This window comes from Cornus florida, unplaced genomic scaffold, assembly GCF_030987335.1.
Source record: "Cornus florida cultivar Cherokee Brave unplaced genomic scaffold, ASM3098733v1 CherokeeBrave_3.0.0_Hap2_Chr03, whole genome shotgun sequence".
Classification (NCBI taxonomy): domain Eukaryota; kingdom Viridiplantae; phylum Streptophyta; class Magnoliopsida; order Cornales; family Cornaceae; genus Cornus; species Cornus florida.
In genome coordinates, this window is record NW_026775573.1 from 33735581 (window position 1) to 33763469 (window position 27889).

Consider the following 27889-nt stretch of genomic DNA (forward strand, 5'->3'; position numbering starts at 1 on the left):
CGAAGAAAACGTGACTGTCTTCAAACATCTCTCTGCGACTTCTCTCCCCAAGAAACCTCCAATTGCAGCGTCAATGGTTCCTCCACCAAATCCCAGTAGTTCGTTTTAACGCAATAGAGAATCGAAAGGTTTTTTTTTTGCATAACGCCTTTTAACGACGAAATTGAAAGCTAGGGTAAGTTTCATTTTCAATTTTTGCTTTCAATTTTCTTGCGATCTTTTTTGTTTGAAACTTGTATTGGGTCTTCCAGTTTTTGATTATCAATTCCAGTTTCCAAGCTTAAAATTTGCAGCATATTAATAAATGAGACTTGTCCTCCTTTGCGTTAATTTGCAATGCAATACTTTATATGTTCTTTTAATGAAAACATTAAACGCGCGCGCACACACAATCAGTAGAAAATTTAAAGCCATGTTTTTTTAATCAAATTTTTATGGCAACAGATGGGCGAGAGACATTTCTTTAACCCTTTTTTACAGAGAGAGAGAGATTGGATTTTGTGGGTTTTTGTATGAAGTCATGTATAGGTTTTAGTAGAACTATCAGTTAAGGCTCCCGTTATGTGAATAGTGAGTACGCTGCATTGTCGCAATCTTGTAGCATGGTTTCTCTGGTGCCGATGTGTTCAATTAATTGCAAATATGTTAGCTTCCTCAAACTTTTTGGTTAGTGTAGCCAGACTTGAGTATTAGCTTAAAATTTAGTTTGTAAATTAATTTCATACAGTCATCTTGGCATACAAGAACACCAAGTTCTACTAAAGAATTATAGAGATGTCTCCCATTTTTATCCAATAATTCCGTAATTGGAATCAGATTATTAGTAATTTAATTCTTTATAAATTGTATTTGTTGATTTTTCTGAAATGGTGCTAAATTGTTTCAACTTTGGACATCTGAATTTTAATTTTTTTTATTTTTATTTATTACTGTTGCCTTGTGTTTTTTTTTTTTTCTGAAATGGTGCTAAATTGTTTTTACTTTGGACATCTGAATTTCAGTATTCATGTGTAATGGATTGAACTAGGAGAACTGTCAAGTTTTATGTTGCATATTCCTTTTGACTTTGATGGTTTCCTTCACAGAAACCAGAACATTTTGTTTTGTAGGAGATTCTTCATGTAGGAAACACAAGCTTCCCGGCCCCTGAAAAGACATTTTTTTTTTCCGCCTTTCTTATGACATAGGTCAGTTGCTTTGGTCTAGTGGAAAGCCCCGAAAATAAGCTTCTTCTATGGGCTGGACAGAGTAGGGTTCGGTTGGACAATTGTTATGTTGTGGTTTGGTTGAGGTATTGATCCCTTGGATTGTGGCATGTCCTCCCATAAGATTAGAACTGAAATAATATAAGGAGCTACAAGCATAGTAATCACTAATCAAGTTGTCAAACACCTTTGTATGGAAGAGTCACTTTGTTTAACTTATAAAAAATTTAGTTTTTCATATTCTGTAGACAATTTCATGTCAAAGATGGACCACTTTTTGAGTAGAATGAAATCTAAATGAAAGTACATATTCATTAGTATTATTCCAAAATATAACTACTAGAGTTATTGAAACCAACAAACTATAGGTTCTGATTTTCTGGGCAAGACAAGAATTTCTCTACTTCAAATTAGCATTTGCTATTTATTAGCAAATCGCTATTGTTTGCATTTTATAAAAAAAAGTCACTACTGCTTGCATTTTAGTCATGTATTTGATGTTACGATAAAAATATTTGTGTAGGTATCATTACTAATGATACTAGTAGAGTTAATTGTAAGGATCCGGAATTAAATAAGCTCTTCTTTGATTTGTGCTTTGAAGAAGCAAATAAACGACGGATAGTGTGGTGGAAGTCTTAAGAAAGAATCACGGGACAAGATAAAGAAATTATTGGCTAATTTGGCTGAGAAAAAAAAAAATGATGAAAAAGTACTCGAAATGGATTAAGTTGATGAGAAATATTGAATAGGGGGATGACCCAGTAACTGACACCAAGAACTGGTCTTTAAGTTTCCATTTTGGGCTTACCTTATATCCATTGTTTGAGGATGATAGCAAGTATTTAAAGGGTTATTCCCACCCCAGAAGAGGGAGGGAACTTTCCATTACGTGTGTGTAAAAGAATGGAAGAAGGCATCTCCCCTGGTACATGTTAGTCTAGAATCCAACAAAAGTCTCCATGCCCAGCAGCATATTGTGTGGAAGTGAAAATAAGAAGCGGCATAGGTACAAGATTTCAAGGTTTCCTGTTGGTTTCTCCAAAATTGATATAGTTCTAACTCTTAACTCTATTTACTTGTGACCGCCATGTGCCATGAGTTGTTGGCCTTGATGGGTGAGTTAGATCATTACTCAAGGCTCGAATATGTCAGAGTATGAGCAGTGACTGACCTAGAAGGAGGAGAATAGATCTTATGAATGTTATTTTGCACTTAACTAACTTTCAAAATTAACATGTATTTTTATTTGAAATTTTGTTAGTCAATTGTGATGATTGATATTTGAATATTCCTAAAAATATATATATATATATATTTGAATTATCTTTATTCCTATTTATCTTTAATTTCTATTAGTCGTACCACAATCATGCATGAATAGAAAAGTAAAGTAAACTAGAGAAGAGACAAAATTTTACATGAAAAATCCAAATAGGAAAAACAATGGGACCTAGTCCAGACAAGTACATCTATTATTTGAGAAAGAAGTTACAACTTACAACTAGGTTGATAGTTCCCTCACCCTAGAACCCTTTTTACCTCTCAACACAGACTGATTTCAAGCTTTCCACACAAGTTTTCCCGCCTTCTATCCACTCATAAACAGACATCGCTCCTCGTGAATCCGCTTCTTTAGTGATTGCTCTCCCTTTCTGGCCTAACAATTGATCAGTTGAATTTGTGAATTCTCTTTGATAAATACTCACTCACATGTGATGTTGTCTGAGGAAATCCTAGATTGAGTAAATTAGGAATTCTCCTCTCTTAAGGTACTTGAACAACTCGAGACATTTTGACACAATAGAACTCTAGTTTTGAGTAGGAAATTTCCGACTCATGACTTATATACGTAGCAGGCCTAATCGGTTCACTTAAAGCTTGGAAGCATTTCAAAAGCATTTACTAAGTACAGCATTCCCCGAGACAAAACTTTTCATATTTGTAAAAATAAACCCAAGCAACAATCACGAAGCAGGACAAAAAGTAAACACGCTACATACAAAGAACACAAAGATTTATGTGGTTTGGCAAAGCCTACGTCCATAGTGAAGATCCGGCGAAAGTTTTCACTATGCGAAAAACAGGAAATTACAAGTTTCAGCCCCAAATCCTAGCTCTGGCTTTCACTCTTTCTTCTACAATTTTCAGTCTCTTGATATCCCACTCCAAACCCTAAATGCCCTTATATATTGGGCTATAAGAGAGTACTAAATATGGTCCACAATCCGCAGAAAACTCAATCAACGGATCGTAGGGTTGAAACGTGACCTGGAACCAAATTCAGGCCTCAACATCACAAAAGCTAATAAAAAAGTCCCTTTAATGTTTCTTATTTCCGTTAGCTACCTTAGATAATATAAACAAGGGCATCAAGCTATCTGTGTTATCAACATGAAGTGATCTGTTAGCCACCTTAGACGATAATCTACGTTTTCCTAATTTATCTGGATTTTCTTTAACCCTGATATCTCGGCACTCCTTGCTGTCTAAATAATCCTGCAATCTGAATCCTGGAATTTCAAACCAAAAATAGCCTTCAACCTCAATGAATTCAAGCATAATTCCACCCTTATAAATCAATCATGAAACCCTAATCATTAATTCCATAACCTAATACCTCCTGATTTATCCAGATTTATTTTAGCCCTAAAACTTCAGCCTTCCTTTGCTGTCCAAATAATCCCACAATCTGATTTTTGGAATTTCAAACCAAAATCAGTCTTAAACCTCAATGAGTTAAGGCCTAAATCCACCCCTAAAAATCTACTCTTACCATCTCAAGCATAACCCTAAAAACCAAAACCCTAGTGCATCATTTTTGATAATTTATTGGGCAGTCGTCGTTGTCAATCTCAAGGTTCCACCTAATAGCAATGGACTGTGGGGCTCCACTTAACAGATAGAATCTCTACCGTGAAGGAAGCAAATTACAGTCTGCAATCGCATAAATTTTCAATCCCAAAAGTGCCATAACCTTTAACCATCAACATAAATTTTGGAAAATTTTGCAGAGGTAGAAGTAGAGTCTAGACCGGCCAGATGGCAAAGAGAGAGAAATACCAGAAGTGGCTGACCAATCCTGAATAATGCCCGCCAAGCTAGTGGCTGCAAACCCTATGATAAATGCAAAAAATAGCTAGGAATCTGCCTTACGGCTCTAACCATTACCAAACTAATTAAAGTAGAAATTTAGAAAAATAATAATAATAATAAATAATATAAATAAAAACAAGAAACAATAGCACAAATTAGCTGGATAACCCACCTCATATCTGCAAATCTGAAAGTAATAGAGACGAGCATCTCACTAAAGGGGCAATGGAGGAGAAAGTTATCGATTGTCTGTCCGTTGACATAGGAAAAGAAGCAAATATTAGGGGAACGATCAACAACTCCCTTCCTTTCTGAAGCACATAAGAGGTACCAGTACTCTTTCATATGAAAGCTCATGTAACAGCCTAATTCTTTGGAGGAATCTAAGAAAACTAGACCCACCTAAAAGCAAAGCATACGCATGGATAGTTGCATTGTAACAGGATGAAAGTGTGGGATTTACAAGCAAGGATCCAAATGATTACTCAAGGTCCCAAATCCTCTCAGCATGAAACAAGCTAGAATGACAACATCAAGATGCAATGAGAAAGGTTTAAAACCTATCCAAATCCAAGGTATTAGCACTCCGCCTTTAAAGATTGCGTGAAATAACCCTCGAAAAATGGACAAAAGGAAAAAGAAAAGGCTGAAAGGATTACAAGAAGAGAGAGAGGCTAAGGAAAATGAATGGAAGAAAAACCTCGGAAAATAAGAAGCAGCAGAGGCACAAACTTCCAAGGGTTCCCGTGGGTTTCCCAAAATGAAATATTTTTAGCCACAATCTTGTAAGCCATATTACTTGCAACCCCTTTGTGCCCAAGTTGTTGGCCTAATGCACTAACTTGAAGCACTTCAAAAAACATTTGAAGCACAAACATCTGCTTGGACAGAGAACTTTTCATATATGCAAAAATAAATCCCCTTCTACTTATCCAAAAAAATAAAAATAATAAATCTCCTTCTAGCCTCCTTTATTATCATTAAAATTTATAAAAAATCCCTCCGATGTCCCTCAACTCTTTTAGCCACGTTAGATAATTTAAAGGACATGAAGCTCACTCCTGAGGGAGAATTATATCTCTAAAATAATATTTGAAAAATCTTGTTTCCTCATATTTCATTCCTACGTGAAGAGAATCACTTGTATAATAATATTGGTTATTGTTCAAAGCCACTTAGTCTGCTAAAGAATAACACTTCAACAAATAAAGCATGGTGATCACTAGAACTTGCTTCACTGATAGTGTTCTCAGCATCATTATATGTCTTGGTGGAAGCTACTTTCATCACTTCCAGTCAGAAATTAGAGAAGCAGTTGTATAAATATAGTTATTATTGCTTGATCCCATTACCAAAGTTATGTCTTTCTATCAACAAATAAAATCCATGCAACAAAAGGATCTCATCTTGACTCAACCTGTTTCAATAAACACTGCCATGGCCTACATAGGACATAGTACATCTAGCTACCTCTTTGAACAATGTAATTTGAAGTCCATCGATGACAAGTAAATATGGCTTGCAGGATTGTGGTAAAGACCACAGGTGTTAAAGGTACTCCTAGGCTACAAAAAAAGCCACAGGCTTGCAAATTTGTGCTTTCTAATTTTGTTTCCTTTACTTTTCTTTGGTGGGGTTTTTTTTTTTAAAAGGTTGCTTTCTAATTTTGTTCTTATGGCCACTATTTGGTCAGTTTGGGAAGAGAGGAATAAGAACCTTTGATGATTTCTACTTTGATTATTATTTTTTGCCCCCGAATGTGTTTTTTTCTTTTTATTGATAACTTTAAAAACAACACTCAAAGAAAGATTGGCAAGGGCATACCCTAACCAACCAAACTGAAATAAAAACCATACAAAATGATTAAAACAAAACAAGAAAATGGAACCAAGATCCTGAAGATTCAGACCCACAGATTGAGCCCCTTCCAAGCAAGCCTCAACAGCAATCTGGTTGGCTTGCCCTTCGTGCAATCTTTTATTCCTCTCTGTAGGTTCCAGAGGATCATGAAAAAAATACATCTGCAGAGTTTTGCTCAAGTATGATTGGGAGAAGTATGAGCAATAAACCACTGCACCATCTCAGCCATAGGCTGCAGCGAAGGAGCGTCTCACAACTGCAAAATGAAATGAACTAAAAACCAAACCTCTCTAGCTAAGTAGCAGGATAAAAACAAGTGATTAAAAAGTCTCCCTCTCATTCCAAGTATGACATGTAGAAGTTAGAATCAGCCCCCCTCCACCCTTGAATTACAAAAGGAGGGATACTGTGCTTCATTTTCCTCATACACAAAGGCACGAGTTCTATTAGCAAGTAGTACATATTGGCTTACTGGATATTGTGCTTCATTTTCCTTGTCCACAATGGCGTGAGTTCTATTAGCAAGTAGCACCTATTGGCTTACTGGATATTGTGCTTCATTTTCCTCGCCTACAAACTATTTCTCTATTTTAATCAAGAAATCTATCGTCATCTCCATGCACATCTTTCCTTTAGAATTTTCTCACTGCATTCATTTTCATCTTCTTTCTTGTCATTTGCCCTTTTATTGTTTTTATATAATGAACATATTCTTACAAGTTTGCTGGTTATGGTTTTGAAATTGACCTCTTTGTGGTTAATGTACATGTTAATTTGTTGGTTTTCTCTTTTTTCCCCACAACTTTGAGTCAACCTATTATTTTTTTCACTCCCTTGGATTTGACAATATATTAGACACATTAATCTGTCAACACAGAATTGCAGGCAGTGTATCCTTCTATCTGTATTGATCACTCAAACTAGATCCTCTTATCACCCTCTTTTACAGATGAATAGATTTTAGAGTAAACAAATCCTAAAATGTCAAGTGCTTCACCAGCCATTGTAAAAACAAACCCCATTTATATGCAAGCATCAATTTTTACATTATCAATTTAAGTATTGACCTTTAAGGCCGTGGGTCGTGTTACAACGTTCTGTTTCTTTTTTGCAGATTTTGAACTAAAATCCTGGACTGAATTCCAGCCACATGGAGGAGAGGAACAGAGAAAAGAAAATTTAAATATTGCAGTTTCTGCATTTGGTTATGTAAACAGGAGAAATGTGATTCCTCATTTAAGCATTACTTAACCGTGGGGTTAGCTATAGATGGCCAACAACCAAAGTTTGATCCAAGCTGAGTTCTCCATTCTATATTCTTTTTCCCTTCTATTGGTATGTGGTCATAATATTTTAAGAATTAAATAATGAAATGATAGGAAAAATGTTTTATTAGATTTTCTCTCTTTTTTTTTTTTTTTTTTTTTCTTCATCGCTGTACTTCATTTTCTTTGAACCAATGTGGACACGGCATTCTTAGAGCAGCCCTAGTTTTGTCATCAAATAGCCATCTTTCCCTTTATTCTCTTTTTCTTTTTTAAAAAAGTCCATTTCATGATATAATCAAAACATCAAGCAAGTGCAAGGTGACTAAACCAGTGGACACCTTTTTTTTTTTTTTTTTTTAAATAAAAAAACAAAATTAAGTTGATTTTTTGGCTGTTCTAATCGAGCTTCAAAACTTGTAATGTATCAAACTTTTTATCTCTTCTCTTTGTAATCAGTAAGCTGATTTTATATAATTTCTAGTTTTTAAAATATTGAGCTTCTGACATTGTGTGAATTCAGTCTGGAATGCAGGTTTTCACATTTTGTTATTGGTAATGGACATTCAGAGTTGCATAGAGTTAACTGAAACCCTTCATATGCTTCCACCTCCACCTGGAAGTTTTGTAGACCGTGAAGAACTTATCCAACATGTTGGGGAGTTTGCTGTATCCCAGGGATATGTCGTAACTATCAAGCAGTCTAAGAAGGACAAAGTGGTAATACTTGGCTGTGACAGAGGAGGTGTTTATCGTAATCGGCGTAAAACTGTTGAGGAGATCGCTGGTGACCGTGTCCGCAAAAGAAAAACAGGTTCTCGCCTTACGAATTGCCCTTTTGAATGTGTGGGGAAAAAGGAGGATGGCTTGTGGGTGCTTACCGTTAAAAATGGTTCACACAACCATGAAGCCATGAGGGATATTTCGGAGCATCCTTCTGCTCGTCGCTTCACAGAGACTGAAGTTCTGTTAATTAAAGAGATGACAGATGCTGGTTTAAAACCACGCCAAATTCTAAAGAGACTGAGACAAAGCAATCCTGAGCTTTTATCAACACCAAAGCATGTTTACAACGTTAAAGCTAAGCTTCGACAAGGAAATGTAACAGGTTGATTCACCTTTCTAACTCTTTCATGATTTTGCATGCTCTCTTCTTTTTAAGCAAAATTTGTGTATAAACCTCTATATAAGACATTGGTGGACCTGGCAAATTTATGTATGGTTTAGGTTGCTAAACTCATGATCAACGTATGCCACCTGATCTGTGTGACTCTTCATTGTTTATGCATGTCAAATTTAAAGTTTGCAGAATCCTTACAAGGCCATTAATTAAGGTGAGATCTATGTCAAATTAATTAGATTGATGATCTCAATGCTTTGAGGTGATGATTAGTTTTGTGGTGTTGATGTGTATGAGGATCAAGGGTTCAGAAATTTATAGCATATCTTGATCCAAAATTTATTGTAGTTATGATTGGACTGGGAATTATTGTGCTTTAATAGCATTATCCCAAGGCTCTTCTCTAGACTTAGAAATTTCATCTACAAAGCCTTGTATATCTGAGATTTGAATGTTTTAGTTTTCCCACAATGGCAGCTTGGTCAATTAAAAAAGATAATATTTTAAAAAGTTTGAGCACACATGCTCAGGCTAGTTAGCTACTAGATTTGCATCACAAGTATGCGAGGCTGAATGAGTTTGTTTTGGCTTTGGTCTTTTAATAATCTACCTAAACAGAATAAGAACAAGGGGCTGTGAACTGTCCATGCCATTGAAGCACTTGTTAATTGTTAGTCATACTTATTTGCTCCTAGTGATTTGTGGGATGATACCTTATGGTGGTAGTTGTTTTGTGACTGATTGTCATGCCTCACACTTAACGGGTGGGAGTGCTTGTGCTCTAGGTTGAATTCTGGATTTACGCTCTATTTTTTGCTTCTGCTTGGACTGCCTCTGATGACACGTTGAGAATGACTTATCTAGACTAGGGCGTTATAGTTTTAAGCAATATTTGTGAAAAATGTTTCTTTTGCTTGTGGTATCATCACCTTTTGGTATGCAATTTTGGATATTGTTGGGATTTTGGTTAACTCAAAAATATTGAAACATTTTGGCATCTTGTTCTTAAGAGGACATGCTTTTTGGAGGATGAATAATAGGAAATGTTTAATATAAGGCCAAAATTGGTGAGAGCTAGGAGATTTTGTGTTGGTTCTTCTGAAGGGTGTTAATGTTGGTTAAAAGGTTCCTATTTTTGCTTTTAGTAGGTTCAGCCATTATAATGACTGGCAATTTATCAATCCTGCCTGCTCTTGTAAAACCCTAGCTAGCCCTCTGTAAATAATCAGCTTTTCTAGATTTTGGCTTTCATCCTAAGAGATTATTGCATTCTTCTGTTTCAGTGAGGAGATTCAAGTCATTGAGACCTCAGTCATCTGCTGTGGGAGATTCCCAAATCTCAACCAGTACTGTGCCATCTTGGAGGCAGCGCTACCCTCCGGTAAGCTTACATATGACTTGAATGAACTTAACTCAAATCTTAACTAGTTGGGGAAGTACACAGAGAGAGAGAGAATCTAATAGGATTTATACTCTATCCTCTCTCTCAACAACCTCCAACAACACCCCCCCCCCCCCCCCCCCCCCCCCCCCCCGCGCGGGGGGTCCTCCTCACGTGTGTTGGGAGGTGGGTCTATTTTGAAGTTATAGTAAAGTAGTACTTATTGTTTATCTATCAGAGGGTTCCGAATCTCATCGGCGGTAGATTTGTTGATTCACTATCAAAAATATCAATTGACGTTATAAACCCTGTAAGTACAGAAAATGCCCATTAATTTTCTGTTCATTTTCCTTTTTACAGTTTAAGTCAATCATTAATAACTGAATTTACCAATCAATTGTAGGCAACACAGCAAGTTGTTTCTCAAGTTCCTTTAACTACCAATGAAGAATTCAGAGCTGCATTATTTGCAGCAAAACGGGCTTTTCTGTCGTGGCGAAGCACACCAGTTACCACTCGTCAGCGTATCATGTTTAAGTTTCAAGAACTTATTCGGAGAGACATTGTAAGTGTGTTGGAATCTCAACTATTGTTTTCACTTAATGTATAATATCTCATTGATGGGAATCATTGGTATGCTTTTAGGATAAACTTGCGTTAAGTATTACTTCAGAACAGGGTAAGACGTTGAAGGATGCATATGGTGATGTATTTCGCGGGCTTGGTAAGTGTCTTTATCATCTTTTGTTATTTAAGCAGCTCTAGTGGGTTTTTAAGTTCAATTGGTGATGGGGATGGCTTCTAAAATTTTGGTTCTCTTTCTTGTAGAGGTCGTGGAACATGCTTGTGGACTGGCAACTCTGCAAATGGGGGAGTTTGTTTCAGATGTATCTAATGGAATTGATACCTACAGCATTAGAGAGCCACTTGGTGTTTGTGCCGGGATTTGTCCTTTCAACTTTCCAGCAATGATTCCATTATGTGTAAGCCTAACATACTTTTTCCATTATTTTCTTTTGTTTATTCGTTCTTACATTTTCCTTACTTTCAAGGCCATAGTTTTTGTTTGGAGGATACTTATCCTTGATTAGTCTGATGCTAGATATGCATTTATGTTTATCACCCATGAATGTGCAAGAATGTATAGTGAAGTCTTCTTTGTGATCAAATTTCATGGGCAACCTCTGTATAGTTTTCATCATGATTCATGGTTAAGCTTTGTTAATTTCTTATTTTGATCTTTTGGTGATTGATAATCTTCATCACCTGCAAAAAGAAATAAAGATCAAAATCTGTATGTTGTGTCAATTTTCTGCAGATGTTCCCAATTGCAGTTACATGTGGTAATACTTTTATCCTAAAGCCATCAGAGAAAGATCCAGGTGATTGTCATCTGCTTCCTGTTCCTGTTTTGCATTATGTCCTCCTAGTGCATCCTCCTAGTGCAATAACTTATGAATCCTAAAGCTAGGATTTCTTAATCCTGTTTTGCATTCAATAACATGATAATTAAACTTTTATGTGTTTGCTAGATAAATCCTAGTGTCCCTGCTTTGTTTTTTTCGCTTTAATTGTTCATGCATTTTTCACTTGCTAAGTGAAACCAAAATAATTTTGTGCCTCTGTGACACCAGCAGTGTTACCTTGGCTATATTTTTAAACACAAGCACTATGCCTAAGAAAGTAAGAAGGCTTGCCAAATCAATGGATCACCTCTTTCTGTGTTGGCAGGTGGATATTTTGGGATCTTATCTTCTTTATTTTTTGCGGCCTGTTGTGCACTGCCTCAAATAGCCTTTGACTTGCTTTCTAGTTGGTCAATTTACGCAGTAAATAATAGAAATAGAAGAGTATGGAATGGGATGCAGGTTGCTTTTGGGGGTTCTGTTGAAGAAAAGAAATATAAGTATTTTTGAGAAAGTGGAAATACTGGTGGCAAGATTGAAAATTTATATTCTTATCAACCTAGTTTCTTAGATAAGTGGTAGATTTAGTAGTTTGCTTCCATTTGTGGACTTTTAGGATAGCCTAAGAATGTGTATTTTTTTTTTTCTTAGTCACACACACATGCCTCCATGGAGGCTTGAACTCCTGACCTCCTTTTGGAAAGTAAGGGCCTGATACCGTTAGGCCACTGGCCCATTGGTCCTAAGAATGTGTTTTTAGTTTTGAAGATGTATGACATTAGGGCGCACGAGGGATAGCCTAACAGTAAAAATTGTTGTCTTCTTTTTTCTTTTTCTTTTTCTTTTTTTTATTAAAAAAAAATAATAATAAAACACTAAATTCAAATTTTTGGGAACGTCTGCAACACTATATTCTTGTGTTTATGAGATTATATTTTTAGTAACTTAGGCAGAATAGCAAGGTAATGTCAAAGATTAGGTATTTGTCTGCTCACTCATCCCAGCACCCCACGTATGTGGACCAACAGTAAGTAACAGTGTAACACCTTCAAGCACAGCACTACGAGGGAATGGTTGTGAAAACAAAATTTGTGAATAACCAATCATGAAAGGTTTACTTTGAATCAATATCCTTGATTCATTTATTACCTTAAAAGTTCTCTCTTACGTAATTTTTTGTAATATTCCCTCATTGAATTTATGCCAGTTACCGGTCATTAGTATATTTCCTTGTTCCACATGCATTTCCTAAAACTTAGTACTTCTTTTTCCCTTTTTTTTTTTGTTAACATTTGGTTCTTTTTTAGTAAACCTTCATAAAACGTTTTGTTCATGCTTAAAAGTTAATATTATGTTATTTGATGTTGTTTCAGGGGCTTCCATAATACTCGCAGAATTAGCATCGGAGGCTGGTTTGCCTAATGGTGTCCTTAATATTGTCCATGGCACCAACGTAAGCTCTGACTTCATTCTTGACAAGCAATTGCTTACTTTATTCACCTTCCCTTCGGTATGAAAACTTCACCGGGGGTTGATGTGTCATTTTAATTTTTTGTTGATATTCACTTGGGACTCGTGAGCCATCGTATTTTTTGATTGAATGTGTCACTACTACTACTACTTTTAGGTTTGGTGCATTAATCTTATGCACAAGCTGCTATTGTCTTCACATGTTTCCATGTGACTTAACTCTTTTTCTTTGCTTTTGAGCAGGACATTGTCAATGCTATCTGTGATGATGATAGTATTAAAGCTATATCATTTGTTGGTTCAGATACAGTAAGTTATTTTTCAGTTTTAAATCTCTGTTCAGTCGCTGTAAATGTCTATGTATGAATACAAAATGAATTTGCAAGTTTTTGTCTGCTTCAACACATCCAGAACATATTGAATTTGTTAGTATTTGAATGATGATTTGTTGAAAGTGAAAAGAAATAACAGAAATGAAATAAAAACACTAAGACTGTTTGACTCAAGTGATGAAGCTGCCAGTTATGAGTTGTCAACATGTTCACCACAAGTTGTTTTCCATTTGAACAATAATTGGTCCAACATGAGGAAATGTATTGTTTGAACAGTTACTTTGCTGAAATGGAAAGCTGATTTGTTAGATTAGAAAGAGTAGATAAAAAAACTAGAAGATGTGAGATGTTTTTTCTCCTCATGAATTGTTTAAAGTAGTTCCCCCCTCTCCTCTTTTGGTCTTTGTATGTGCATGGAGAAAGTGTTGAATAAAGGAGGGGCTCCACCACTACATAATTACAGTGGGGTCCTGACTTTGATGTCTTCTGTATTTCTGAAAATACTCTTGATGAATTTTCGTATTGCTTATGAGGTGGTTCCATGGTCATGCATCATCCTATCTTCCCAAAGGGTGTCCACTTAGTTCTTACTTGGTCAAGAACTGGGAGAGTGTTTCATACTTTTCTTCTCTTTAGATCGATCGTAAGCACAGAAGAATATGACACTAATATCGTAGGTTGTTGGAGTGTGGAAGTGTTTTGCTAATTTCTGAGTAGAGAATAAATGGGCTCTCTCTCTCCTTTAACTTATAACATATGAATAACTTATAAGAACACTTGAATTTATTATTCTACAATAGTTTTATAAAGGAAGTACTGCTTCTCTTTTTCTTCCCTTTAATTACATTCACTGGTTAATGCTTGCAGGCGCAAAACAGTTCCTATATTATTCCCTCTTCGGATAGTTAGTCATTTGTTGGCAAGTTTTTGTTCAAAACTTTGGTTGTAATGTGTATCAAATGTTTTTAAGTCGTTTGTTTACAGCCACAAGAAGACGATGGAGATGGAGATCAGCAAAGAACACGCTGAACATCTGTCAAATGATTGTAAAACTTCTTTCCTATAGTAGATTGTTGATGGCTGAAGAGGTCTCCTGTTTTTTTCCTTTCTAGGGTTTTTCTCGTAAAAAATCTTGTGGCTCTGCTACTCACTGCTTATATGCATTCGTGTGATTGCAAAAGAGATACTTGATTAACTACTTAAGTGAATTTTAGATAAGGATTAACAGAGAATTAAAAGGTTAGTTGAGAATTGATATCCAGTAGACTTAATCACGCCCTTCTAGGTCTAATTAACCGTGTGTATTCTGAAGTCTGACTCTTAGAGCATTTGGTAGTATTTTGAATTTCACATTCCCATAACTTTACCAATCCCCAATCGTCTCTAACCCTTTCTCTCGCCTTCTGAAATATATATTAACACTTGAAACCCTTAGTATCGCAGTATAGAATTTTCAGCAATTGATTCCCTGCAATTTCAGCATATTACACTTTCCGAAAGTTGACAATTCCAGACTTTCCCTTCCAAAAAACCAGTCACCTCTTTGCACCAATCTAAGTCCTAAATTCACAAGTTTTTCATAACCCAATCCTTTGTCTCACATTTTGGCATTTTGATTAGTATATGAAATCCTTAATATTGCTGTATAGAAATTCCAGCAATTGATTCTCCACCTATATACTACTTTTTCCCTACTTTCTCATTATAATATATTTTCATCTTATTTGAAATAAATTTATTGCATGTTTGACTTGTAGTGACTGTGTCTATAATGCAATTTTCTTTTTCTTCTTCTTATTTTATTTTTTAAAGTTGGACACTTTGTAGTGGGTTTATTTTTTTCCAAAATTGTTGGACTTCGCTACTTTTAGAAGTATTTATATTATATAAGACTTGTGTATCGGGAATGTCTAAGATGTGTCAGCCAAGTGCTGGGATGTGGCAACTAAGTGTCCAGATTTTCAGAATATGTTGGAAGTGTCTATAGTTCAAATTAATGCAATTACCTTTCCGTGAATTTGTTTTTAATCATTATCTTTTGATGGATGGTTTACCTTATGTACAACAGCCCGCGTGACATTTCGTTTGAGTTTCCCCTTTGTTTTTTAAGTTTATTGTAGATCTTCTTATGATTACAGCATTAGTGTAATTAATCTTGTGTTTGTTAGTTGTAAATTTACTCAACTATTATTTCAAGGTTGGCATGCATATATATGCCAGAGCATCAGCTAATGGTAAACGTGTTCAGGTAAGTGCTGTTCATCTTTCTTTGGTAACAATCATGCAATTTTCTTTTGAATATAAGCAAATGTGGTTGCTTCTATGCCCACAATTGTTGAAGTTCTTTTAATTTGTTTGGATGACTGTTCTCTTTAGTCCAATATGGGAGCCAAAAATTTTGCAATTGTCTTGCCTGATGCAAGCATGGATGCTACTTTAAATGCTCTAGTTGCCGCGGGTTTTGGTGCTGGAGGGCAAAGGTGTATGCCAATCAGCACAGTTGTCTTTGTTGGAGCCCCAAAGTCATGGTATTCTGTTTTGTTCCCGTCTTTGTTTATTCATGTTTTTTTTTCCCCGCATTTGGTGTATGTTCAGTTCAATTTATCGTGTACTTCTTTTTGGACCTTTGTTTGATATTTGTCCATTGCACTCGACACTTGAAAGGCTTTCAAGCTGCCACAATCACTTTTTCTTTTGTTTTTGTTTTTAGTTTGTTATTGCTATAGATATTAAAAGGCCTATGGTAAATGCAATACATGTTGCATTATTATTGTTAAATCAAGACTTCAGATTGAAACTCAGAGCATGAAAATAATTATTCTAGGACAATAGTTCAACTATCTTGGTTAAGTTAAAGGCATGATAAGAGGCTTGCTTTACATCTCTCGAGAACAGTCTCATTTGATCAGGCAATCTATACAGAATGACATTTTGACTGAAACATCTCTTGGGTAAAACCAGTAAATAACACATGTTACCTCCGGTGTTTGCTAATGCTCGCATGTGCAAATATCATAACAAAATTGTGTCAGTGTGTTCTCATATGTGTGTGTGTGTGTGTGTAAGAGAGAGAGAGGTGGTGCTACTCTGCTTTAGAGGGCTTGATAGATAAAGTTATTATATTATAAGTTTGTTAAATTATGACTTATATAAGTAATTGAGTTTTCAATAATAGTTGAATGAATCTAACGACTTTGCTGTCTCGTTGTTTTAAGTTTCTTTCACCTACACAGGCTTGTTATGGAAGTTGTGTAGGCATGTGTCTGGTAGATTGTGGGACACCTAATTGGGAATCCTAGATGATTGATTATATAGCCTTGAGTGATCTAGGCACTCAACTAGGCATAAATTTACAACATTGATACTGTGGTCTTTGGGTCAAGTAACAGTTGACTTTAGGCAATAAAGGTTAGTAGCAATAAATTTTTTGAAACATGAGCACATTTTAAAAGAAAATTGTTTTGTACTTTACGCATGAATAAATAAACAAAATTATGCTGGGTCCATTAAATTCAACAATGGAAATATTGAAGAATACTAGAACACAAAATGTAGTTTACAACTGCCGTATTAGAGTCGTCTTCTTTTTCTTCCGCATGCTCCAAAGGATTGCAACTTTCAAAAACAGAAAAGGAATGATTCGAGCATTGGATAATGAGCACCTTATTGGGAGTAACAAATGAAGGCATAACGTAATATACTTAGATATGAAAAGAAACCGATAACAAATGAAAGAATCAAAAGGCAGTGTAATGTAACTCATTATTTGAAGTGCAACTTTAAACTTCTCATTCCTATAGGGAGTCACCACTGCCTGGAATGAAAAGATATATAGTAGAGATCTTGTCTATACCCATGGTTCAAATAAAGGAAGCATGCAGAGGACTAGAGCATTCAAAGTTCTTTTCGTGATAAATAATCATTTAAAAAATATATCAATAACTTCAATAATCAACTGGCTGAGAGGAGCAAAATTAGCCGTCTCCTCCCTTCATCTCGTCTAATTTGCTTTATGTAGGAAAGCCATAAGACGACAATAATACCAGTTTTCATGGAAAGAAACTAAGGGTTCGTTTGGTAATGTTTCTATTTCCTGTTTTTTGTTTCCAAAAGACTGAAAAACAAGTCAGATAAATATTTTTGGTAATATTATTTTTATTTTTAGAATTTGAGAACATGTTCATCAAAAGCCCAGTTTTTTTTTTTTTTCTACTTGTTTCTCACCAAAACACGGGGAATATGTTTCCAACTTATACACACCTCTGTTGTTTATATCTCTCTCCTCAAACCCTTTTTCCCTCATTCCATTCTCTCTTCTTCTCCATAGCTAAAAATGCCATGTTCCTCGTGAGACTAGATGAATTTAGTTCCATCAAACACGCTCAAATTTTCAAGAAAAGCAATTAAAACTTGATTAAAATCTCTTCGATTTCAACCCAAAATCCATATCAGATGAAACAAAATAAAGATCCAAGCTTAGATTCAAAAGCCCATGAAATCTTCAAGAAATTTGTCGTTGGTGCTTAGGCGTATTAATCTGGGTGCACACTTTGGATCTGTCTTTTCTTTCCATTCTTTAATTCAATTGAGTGACTAACTTGGTAATAGAAGGGAGACTGAACCAACCTGCTCTAGGTCTTTGAAATCCAAATCATGCCTTTTACCGCAAGAGGAATATATATATATATATATTTATAAATTAGAATTCTCTCACTCCAATTTTCTTGTAGGTTTACAGTATTTAAGCAATTATTTCATAATTGTATGTATACATATATGTGTATATAATATGTAATGCAGAGTTCTATAAAGTGATCTTCAGAGTTCTATAAATGATCTTCAGAACAAACGGTATGAGTCTGCAAATTGTTTTGAACAATAAATATAGGTTAGAAGGCATGGAGAAGAATGTGAATGAAGATCTGACCGAAGGTTTTTTATTTATTTTTTAACAGTGAAGTGTTGGCTCTTTATGAAACAAATATACATTACTAAACATGTTTAGTGTTTCTTGTTTACAAAATTCAACAAACAAATTAGTGTTACCAAACATTATTTTGTTTTTACGCAGAAACATGGAGAAATGGAAACGCTTAGAAATAGAAATAAAAAACAAGGAACAGATAAACGTAAACGTTACCAAACGACCCTTAAACTTTAGAAGTTTTAGCCAGTGATTAATACTCAATGATGGTCACCTCCATAATCTTAGTTTTCAATTGTGCTGGTTGCTTCTTTCTATACCAAATTCTCAATTTAGCAGACACGTGTACTCACCACACACACACCCCTTCCAGCATGAATACTGCAGCCGAGAACTATTTCCCTAAGGGTCTAGAACTTGGGGAATAATTGAATCAAACACCTGCACAGCAGCGGTTGAGAACTATTGCTCTAAGGTTTCTTAGGTTGGGGAATAATTGAGTAAAACACCTACACAGCAGCATCCACATGCATACTCAGAAGTCTGATTGTTCATTGATTTTGGACAAGAGGACGATTGTGTAAGGAGGAGGTGGTTGTGGTGAGGGAATTCTTTATCTTGTCTTTTCTCCTTTGTAAAAGATGGGTCCAATGTGTTCTTTGAGGTGTATGGGCTGTTTGAAGATGCCAACGGGAGGATAAAACAAGGTGTTGAGGGGAGAAGGATGAGATGGGTGATGTATGGAGGAGAGTTATGTGGTGCACTTCCCAAGTGAAAGATCGAACAGTTTAGGTTGAAAGTGGTGATGGAGGATTTTCCAACTTCATTGCTACTACTAGATGGATCTCTAGTTGCTGTTCCTAAAATCTGGGGCTCACTTTGTCTTGGATAGACATGGCTTTGTTCTTGGTGGAATTGGAGGGGAAATTTTAATATATGGCTCAATTGACTATGATTGACTATGCAAATGATTTTTGGGGGATCATATTCCTGTTCTGTTACAGTGGGAGCCTTAAAATAGGTAAAGGGCTTTTCAGATTTGGTAAGATGTGGTTGGAGGAGAAAAGAATTGGGGAGCTTGCAAGTGACGGTGGGAGTACAGAGTGGAGGGCTCTAGTTAAGGGTTTGTATAAAGCATATTGCAAAGGTTGAGGCTAAAGGGTGATGGGTGCTGTTGTATAAGAATCTCAGAATGCGCTTATAGGGACCTTTAGATACTTGATGCAGAATTGATGGCCAGTGAGTGTTCGGATTCAGAGATCAGAAGCAATGATCTACTGGTGTGTAAGCTTAAAATGGAGAAGGGTGGCGGTTTCTATCCCATTTCATGGACATGGCGTGTAACTCAACTAAACTCAGCAAAGCCTTTTCCCAACTATTTGGGGTTGAACTTGAATCATGTTTCATCATTCCCCTCTACACCCATATTTTCAAGGCATATGAGAATTTGATAACATCTGGAGTTTTACAGAGTTTTATTTTCATTAGTGGTACCCCTGTATTTTTCTTTAGGAACTCGAAGATCTAGACAGGGGGACCTACTTTTTCCCTCTTAATTGTGGTTTTGTAAGCTTCCAGTCACATGATGGGAAGGGATGTGGAGGTGGGGTATTATTTAAGTGTTTCTAATTGCTGCTGTTATTGAAAATTCTGTAATAGTATCTCATCTCTTATTTGGTCATGATACAATTATGTTGTACGAGACAGTGGAAAATTAGCTGACGTATTTGAGGTGCCTTCTTTTTATTTCCAAGTGATTTTTGGTCTGAAGATTAATTTGGTTAAAGTGATTTGTTTTGTTGTGAGATGCAGAAAGGGATGGCTTGCCAGGTATTTCGTGGTACAAGGTTGGTGTGCTTCGTCATTCAAAGCCACTGGGGATTTGCGATGCAGTGATAGACAGGTTTAAGAGGAGACTAGATGATGGGTGAGGCAACAGCTGTCAGAGGAACCTATTCTGATTATTTTGTCTAGTTTGCATACATAATATTCATCTTTATTTCCTGTTCTAGTGTTGGTGGTGAGGATGTTAGAGAAACTTCAGCAAGACTTCCTGTGGTGTAGTGTGGAGGATGAGTTCAAATACCATCTGGTGTGTTAGAAGACTTTGTGCTTTTTTATGCAGGTTGGAAGCTTGGCAGTTTGAGCTTTGTGGTTTAAAATTTAATATTTTCTGTGTAAATGGTTGTGGAAGCATGGGAAGAAATCAATAGCTTGTGGATGCTAGTAGTGGAAGGGACATTTGAGATTTGGAGAGCAGATCGGCACATTATAGAAGTGTGGATAACTTATGGAATCATGTATGGAAGAGTATTCAAAAGGTTTGGGATGAGTTATCGAAGCACATAAGATTAATTGTGGAGATCAGACAAAGTTAATTTTTGGCTTTCCAGTAGTTTGAGGAAGTTCATTTGCATCAAACATTTTTCAGATCTTAATAGGATTGAGAGTTGGATGAGGTGGTGGCTTTCTATGACATTTTATATGATCAGTTCATTATTCAGGTTGATCAGGGTGCTAGGAGTAGATTAGGTGCAGGGGAGCTTATTTGAGGTGATATTGTACTCCTGGGTGTTTCAAGGAGTCAGCAAGAAGGGGTTCCTTGAAAAGGCATTTGGCACCAAAGTGGCTATTCATGCTTAGCTGGTAGTATTTCGAAAAATCTTAACCATTAAAAATCTTTTGGAGAGTATTAGAATTAGAACTTAGTGTTGGCAAAAATTTCCTAACAAATGCCGGTGTTTATATATTTTATTTTTAGCTTTTGGTTAGAGTTTCAAATTTTAGTATAGTTAATAAGTGGTGGTACCTATATCCAAGAGTAAAATTAGAATTTGAAGATACATCAAAGGGTGAGGTGAAAAGGTAAAACCACCTCTTGAATAATTATCTCACCCATTAGGGTTCATAATCATGAATTCTTATAAAATGACTCATTTTGGGGAACCTTCAGACATGTTTTGATTTGTGAAAAATATGTTTAAAATGCATAAAGTTGTTTTTGGTATAAGTATATCTAAATAAGAATATTCCACAAAACATTGAACCAGTGAAGTGACTGAAGTCCAGAGAAAATTGATTGAAAGAAGGTCGATTGGTCGAAGATAGAGTCAATCAAGAGTCTGAGATACTGAGGTTATCGATAGATCTAACCTTGTCTAGTAGTTGTCCATTGATAAAACTATGTGTGAACAATTTTTGGAAACACTCTAGATCATAAGCCTAGAAGGTTTAGGTTTTCCTGTTCTGATTACAAGTTACAATTAAGAAACCCTAATTCCTTTGGACTCAAAACACTATATAATCACATTTAGGCTCTCACAACAGACCGAACATTCATAGAGATCTCTACACACATTATTGAGAGATCATATAGAGTACATTTTTGTTTTCATCATCTAGCACGTTGCATATATGTTGAGTTATTATTCAGAGTGTCGATCATCTTGTGGAGCTTATATCGTTATCAACGCCAATGTGTCTCTACACAACAAACACGCATCCTGGACGATTAGTCATTGGAGATTAGATCATGTGCCTGGAGACTCGAGTGGAGAGTTTAGTGGACCAGTCTGTGTCAAGAGGTAACTAGGGGTTCTGAGGGTTAGGAACTGTTAACCTAGTTGTAATATCTCTTTCTCATTGTGGATTTGAGCTGCCTGGACTAGGTCCTGTGGTTTTTCACCACTGAGCCTTTCGATTGTGCACTCAACAATTGGTATCAAAGCATATCGGTTGTCATGATGAAATGTGTTGCATGTGTAAGAAGGGGTGAAGAGACGATGAATGGTTGGTGCTACATTGTTTGGTAATGGAGTATGTAGGAACACTCTTGCTTATGGTTTGGCATGCAGCTCCGTTGTCTTCGATAGAGTATATGCAGCAAGGAATTAGAGATCGTTTGAGTGGTGGAATATTTTATTTGAGCTATTTAGGCTTTTTATTTATTTATTTATTTTATTGATTTTTTGTAGGGTTTTTGAGAGACAGAGTATAGTTTGTGTGAAGTTTATGTACATGGGTGCACCTTCTTAGGTGACATCTAATGATTTCACTTGTGAAAAGAATTGTGGTGTTACTTGTTAGTTATTTACAATGTTCCTTGTCACATCTAATATTGTTATTGTCTCCAATAATAGTATGTCCATACTTAGTTTATTTATTAAATTAACAGTTCTAGCATTATCCATTTGGTAGAAATTTTGCATTGTTTTTTTCTTCCCTCAACCAGTTTTTTTGAGCCTTATTTCTCCAACTAATCTTCCCTTTTCTTTCCAGGTTTTTGAAGTTTTACTACTGTATATTTCAGTCTCAATGTCATTTCTGATATTTGCATTTCACCTACTTTATTATCCAACTCCTTTTTTGAGGCTAGTGTTTCTTCCATTTGTTCAATCTTCCAGTATTTCCCCAAATCTACCCATGGTCTCTACTTTTGGAGGCTTTCACATTATTTTGCACAAAGTGGCTGCTCTCATATCATAGTTGAAGTTGCATTCTCACACTTGTGTAGAGCAATATTCTTGCAAAGTATAACTCTCTTTTTCTGTAAAATCAAATGGGTTCAAAATGAATATCTGCTTCTTGAGAAATGATATGTTCCATTTGTTGGAGCATTAGTCATCTAAACGAGGAATTTAAAATGAGGATTATGGTAATACATAATTTAAGTTTCTTAGGCATTTTATTTTAATGTTCTGTGTCTCAGAAATTTTACTTACCTACCCCCCGCCTCCCCCTCTTTCCCCTTTTGCTTACTAAGTTAGGTGAATTAATTGTGGTGCTTCTTTGTAATTTAGTTTCACGGTGGACGCTAGATGAATTGGAGTAACATGAGGGTCTGTTATGGCCTTTTTCAGGGAAGATAAACTAGTGGAGCGTGCCAAAGCACTTAAAGTAGATGCTGGAACTGAACCTGGTGCAGACCTTGGTCCGGTGATAAGCAAACAGGTGCATACATGGTTAAAATTTGTTTCTAATTTGAATAATCTTTTATTACTTGTACATTTCGTGATGTCCACAGGAAAAGGAACGGATATGCAAGTTGATCCAGCGTAGTGTTGATAGTGGTGCTAGACTAGTGCTTGATGGCAGAAGCATTGTGGTATATGTTCCTATCATTTATTTTCATTTTTTGTGTTTTTTCTTTCTGATAATATTAGAGCCTTCTTATCGTACTTTATTACATTTATAAAAGTTGCTTTGCATTATGCTATTACTATAGTGAAATCCAGTTAAACTTTTTTAGTTGTGAAGAATTATGTCTGTAATCTGTCTTTAGTATGAAATATGACTATGATTGCACTGTCATTGACTCAAGTGTGACTGTGAAGCATTAATCTGATAGTACCAGATTCTCATATGATAAAATCCATGACTTTCTTTTTTTGTTTTTATTTATTTATATATATGGGTAGGTGGGGAGGTAGGGGTGGCTGGGGGAAGGTAGGGGTTAGGCTAAATGAATATATTTTTATGCCATTACTGCTACTTCTTTACTGTACTTTTTAGACCTTTCTATATGCTAATCCCTCAATTAGAAAATTGCATGCTTTTTGTATCAGATTTTGTGCATTGTGCATCTCCTCCAACTTAAGAAACCTGGTTCTTGATTGGGAATCTGGGTTCCACTAACCAGACCAATATCTACTTAACTTGATACTTGGATTTCCTCTTAAATTGGTAACATGGTTGTAGCGTTCACTGATCATCTGTTCCTCTTTTAAGTTGCTGGACAAACTAGTGGTTGAGTGGTAAAGCAGATTATATCACATGGGGGAAGTCTTATTATTAGTTGTCAGAAAAATAAGTATTATGGTGTAATTATGGAGATGAACATGTTGCTTCTTTACTTTCTGTTTCAATTTTCACCTCCAAGCCATGTTTGGATGCCCGTGATTGAAATGGGGAATGAAATTTGTAACTGAATTCAAGATCTAGGAAGGGTCGATTCCAACTTTGATGTTTGGGTGAAAAATAAAGGGCGGAGTTATAATCTGAATAGTCAGAATCCATATAATGTTAAAATTGGAATATCTGCAGCAGATGTGGTCATTGGCTGGTGCATGGTGCACCTGAGGTTGTTGTAGATGCCAGGATCTCTCTCTCTTGCTTATACTTCGATTTCTACATGCATGCGTTCCACAGGCATTTTGGAGAATGCTGTTCTTAAAATGTGCTTTTCCTCAATAATGGGTCCCTAACAATAGAATAACAGGATATTAGAATGGGATGCCAATCCGCCCCATACATCCTGTCTGCCAAACATACTAACTACTATGTTACATGGAGTCCTAAAAAATATGCTTGAAGTACCCATGTTGGACACACAACACTGGATAATTCAAATGTTACATTATTGCTTCAAAATGAGTGAAGTAGCTATGCTGAACACAATCTTAAATAAAACATTTTTTTACTATAAAAATTAAAGAAAAATATTAAATAATTTGAATATTAGCTGTGTCCCTATGTCCTTCGTTTTGGAAATTCGGGACATCTGGCACTTAGATGCATACCCGCACCCTATAGATGGACTTGTGTGTAACATAGCTATAGTATGAAAACCTCATCCTTGTGAGATTCTCTTTTGCCTGGTTAGTTGACTAGATGAATATAGTGATGTAGATAAACCTTGTGACACTGAAGCGAATCAATGTTGGGCGTATATGTAAATATTAATAATGAATAGTATGAGAGAATTATCAGCGTATAGTTTTTTCCTTGAATCTAACTGCTACATCATATGGTATTTTTGGTGGTTTGGTAGTTTTTTTGAGAAGGTTGTAATAACCTGTCTAGGTTGATTGATTTTCATATTTCTGTCAAGTATTCATGCTCATCTGTTTTAACTTACTATGGATAATACATATATAATATACATGTTGAATGATAAATAGGTACCAAGATATGAACTGGGCAACTTTGTTGGTCCCACCATCTTGTCTGACGTTTCAGATGATATGGAGGGTTATAAGGTATCTTTGACCTTGGAATTTTTGTGAAATCCATAGATGAAACCTGAATATTGAATACGCTTATCTTGGTCTATACAGGAGGAATTTTTTGGCCCAGTTCTTCTTTGCATGCAGGTGGCCTATTTATATTGTTTCTCATAGAATCAAGGTTGTTTTCTAATCATGGAGATGTGTTAACATATTATCCTCATTGCCTTCTTATGATCAGGCTGACAGCTTAGATGAGGCCATAAACATCGTCAATAGAAATAAGTACATCTCACATTTAATTTCTCTTGGATCTCTTGAAGGATTGTGTTTTGCTTTATATCTAAGTTGCTCTTGTGGAGCAGATGTGGCAGTGGAGCTTCTATATTTACAACATCTGGTGCAGCCGCAAGGAAATTCCAAACTGAGATTGAGTCTGGGCAGGTAAGAATCCGTTGTTAGTCCCGCAGCTGGTTTAAAATACAAAAGAAGTAAAGAACTGATCTTTCATAGTTATCTTAAACCCAAAAGTACTTGAAATATGTTTGTTAAATGTGAGGGGTTTTGGACTGAATTTTTACCATTTCCGGATAGACATTTGATCCAAGTTTATGCTCTGTTTGGCAACCACTTCTGCTTCGTGTTTTTTTGCTTCGGATAGTGCACTATAGTGAAGCAAAACACGGAAGCGTGTTTGGTAATGTTTGCTGCGATTTGAATACTACTGAAATGTTTCCGAAAAAGAGGCCAAAACCGGAAGCACCAAATTGGTGTTTCCGGTTGCTTCCGCACTGTAGCAAAAACACTGTAGCGGTGAACAATACCAAAAAAAAAAAAAAAAAAAACTCTTAAATGACCTTTTTAACTTGCCATATTATTTTTCAAACTTGCAACATTTTTGCTTCCAAAATCTTGCAACAAATATAAAGTCACCAAACATGCTTTTGATTATGATTGAATACGCTCCAAAGCAAAAATGTTTCTTCTGTTTTGGGTGAAAACAAAAGCGCAAAGTAAAAGCGGTTGCCAAACAGAGCCTTAATTAGTTCAAAAATCAAAATACTTGCCCACATTTGTGTTTTGATATATTAATCAATCATTTTACGGCAGCAAAGGTTTGCTGTATGTTATATAGAAACTCTATATAAAATCTCCGACTGGAATTGAGTTTTGCAGGTCGGCATAAACGTTCCTATTCCAACCCCGCTGCCCTTTTTCTCTTTTACTGGCTCCAGGGCATCTTTTGGAGGAGATCTCAGTTTCTATGGTAAACATACCAACTCTGTGAGCATGCTTCTTACTTTGTGACTGCTCTAAAAGCGGTCACATCAAGTGTACTGGACATGGTAAATTTCCCGGGTGTTGAACTTGAGGTGTTGTGAATTGCAGGCAAAGCTGGATTTCATTTTTACACCCAGACCAAAACAGTGACTCAACAATGGAAGGATTTTCAATGTAATGATGGAATGTCTCTGGGGACTCAACAATGGCGGGATTTCCCAATTAGCGACGGAGTATCACTTGGGGCTCAACAATGGAGGGATGATTTTCCAAGTGACGGAGTTTCCCCGGCACTGCTGACCTCTGATGGGTCACAATACACCCAAAATGACTGACCTTTTCTTTTTCTGGAACTGGAGCATGTATTGTGAACTCTTTCTAAGTAATGTAAAGGTTCTTCCCATTCCATTCCACTTGATCTCTGTTAGTTTCTTTCTTGTTCTCGTTTTTCCGGTTTTATTTCGAGCAGAAAACGACTGTTGCCTTTCCCCTTGAAGAGTGAGTGGGATGGACTCTGAGGAAGTAATTCTGACTAGAAGCTTATATTTCCAACCCATGATTATGGAAAATATGAAATTATCATTGTTCAAGAAAATGAGAAATTTTGCAAAAAGCAAGGTAATATATTTACTATGTACCAAGAACTCAGCAGCAAAACTACATACTGAATTTTGTCATAAAGATTTGACATATTTTTAAGCTAACCTAGCTCATGTGGGTGATAGCACAAATACTTTTCTGAAGAGTGTCGTAGTGTTAGTTAACACGACGTAGACACGTGTCGTAATTTTATTGACCACGGCTTAAGCACGTGTCTAACATGGTTAGAAATCACGTGTTGTAATACTATTGAACATGGCTTAAACACATGTCTAACATGGTTCAAAGTGTTCTGTAAAAATTTGAATATTATATATATGCTAATTGTATATGGCTGGAACTACATGGACACCACAACAACCCATTTGGGAATTGGAACACTTTTAAAACACGGTAATAGTTTTTTTATTTTATTTTTATTGACTAGAAACTCACTCATTTACTTTGCTTCTTTATAGACTAGAAAACTTACCATTCATTTTGAGAGGTAAAGAAGATATTACTGGGTCACAACTCACAAGGCCCTAAATACGGTAATAGTTTAGTAATTAATCTGATTCTAATATAATTTTAAATAATATAAAATTTTGAAAACAAAAACTTTCGCTTTCAAATCTCCAAGTCATACAGGTATGTTCTTGGATTGGCTAGCAGCACAGCTCATGGAGTAGCATCTCAACAAATTATAATGTAATATGCCTAGATAGAGATATCACATTATCACTATTGTTTTAATGGATAGATAACATATTATATATATGTGTGTGTGTGTGTGTGTGTGACGTGTCACTCTTTCAACTTGTATCTTTGTCACGTCCTTGGATTAGTCTGTTTCTTTGTCATGTCCAACACATAAAGTACAAATAAAGAAAAGGGAAGTTCTATTCAGTAATTTTATAATCGAAGATAGATAATAAAAACAAAACATTTTAGACTCGATTTTCGTGTGATTATACCAAAAGTTTCGTTGATAGAGCAAAAAGACGATCATATCCAAGAAATCAA

At 35.8% G+C, this 27889-nt stretch overlaps 1 protein-coding gene across 5 annotated transcripts; it reads left to right on the top strand.

Annotated features, from left to right (window-relative positions):
* On the top strand, window positions 1-26697 carry LOC132300210 (methylmalonate-semialdehyde dehydrogenase [acylating], mitochondrial-like). 5 transcript variants are annotated; one of them, XM_059797203.1, is made up of 21 exons: window positions 1-175; window positions 7276-7496; window positions 7950-8534; window positions 9830-9927; window positions 10166-10237; window positions 10331-10492; window positions 10573-10651; window positions 10756-10910; window positions 11246-11309; window positions 12707-12786; window positions 13047-13112; window positions 15333-15383; window positions 15512-15663; window positions 22919-23009; window positions 23083-23163; window positions 24959-25036; window positions 25115-25150; window positions 25245-25288; window positions 25369-25447; window positions 26180-26270; window positions 26393-26697. In XM_059797203.1, the coding sequence occupies exons 3-21, from the start codon at window positions 7985-7987 to the stop codon at window positions 26617-26619; spliced, it is 2256 nt and encodes a 751-aa protein (XP_059653186.1). In that variant the 5' UTR covers window positions 1-175; window positions 7276-7496; window positions 7950-7984; the 3' UTR covers window positions 26620-26697. The 5 variants fall into 5 exon arrangements, with proteins under 5 accessions (XP_059653186.1, XP_059653187.1, XP_059653188.1 ...); XM_059797204.1 differs by having other exon boundaries at window positions 7276-7457; XM_059797205.1 differs by having other exon boundaries at window positions 7276-7457; window positions 7962-8534.
* The last annotated feature ends 1192 nt before the right edge of the window (window positions 26698-27889 follow it).

Coding starts and splice junctions, on each gene's coding strand:
- LOC132300210 (XM_059797203.1), top strand. CDS start 7,985: ATGGACATTCAGAGTTGCATAGAGTTAACTGAAACCCTTCATATGCTT. Junction 10,911..11,245: donor CAGCAATGATTCCATTATGT/GTAAGCCTAACA, acceptor AATTTTCTGCAG/ATGTTCCCAATTGCAGTTAC. Junction 15,664..22,918: donor GTTGGAGCCCCAAAGTCATG/GTATTCTGTTTT, acceptor GGCCTTTTTCAG/GGAAGATAAACTAGTGGAGC.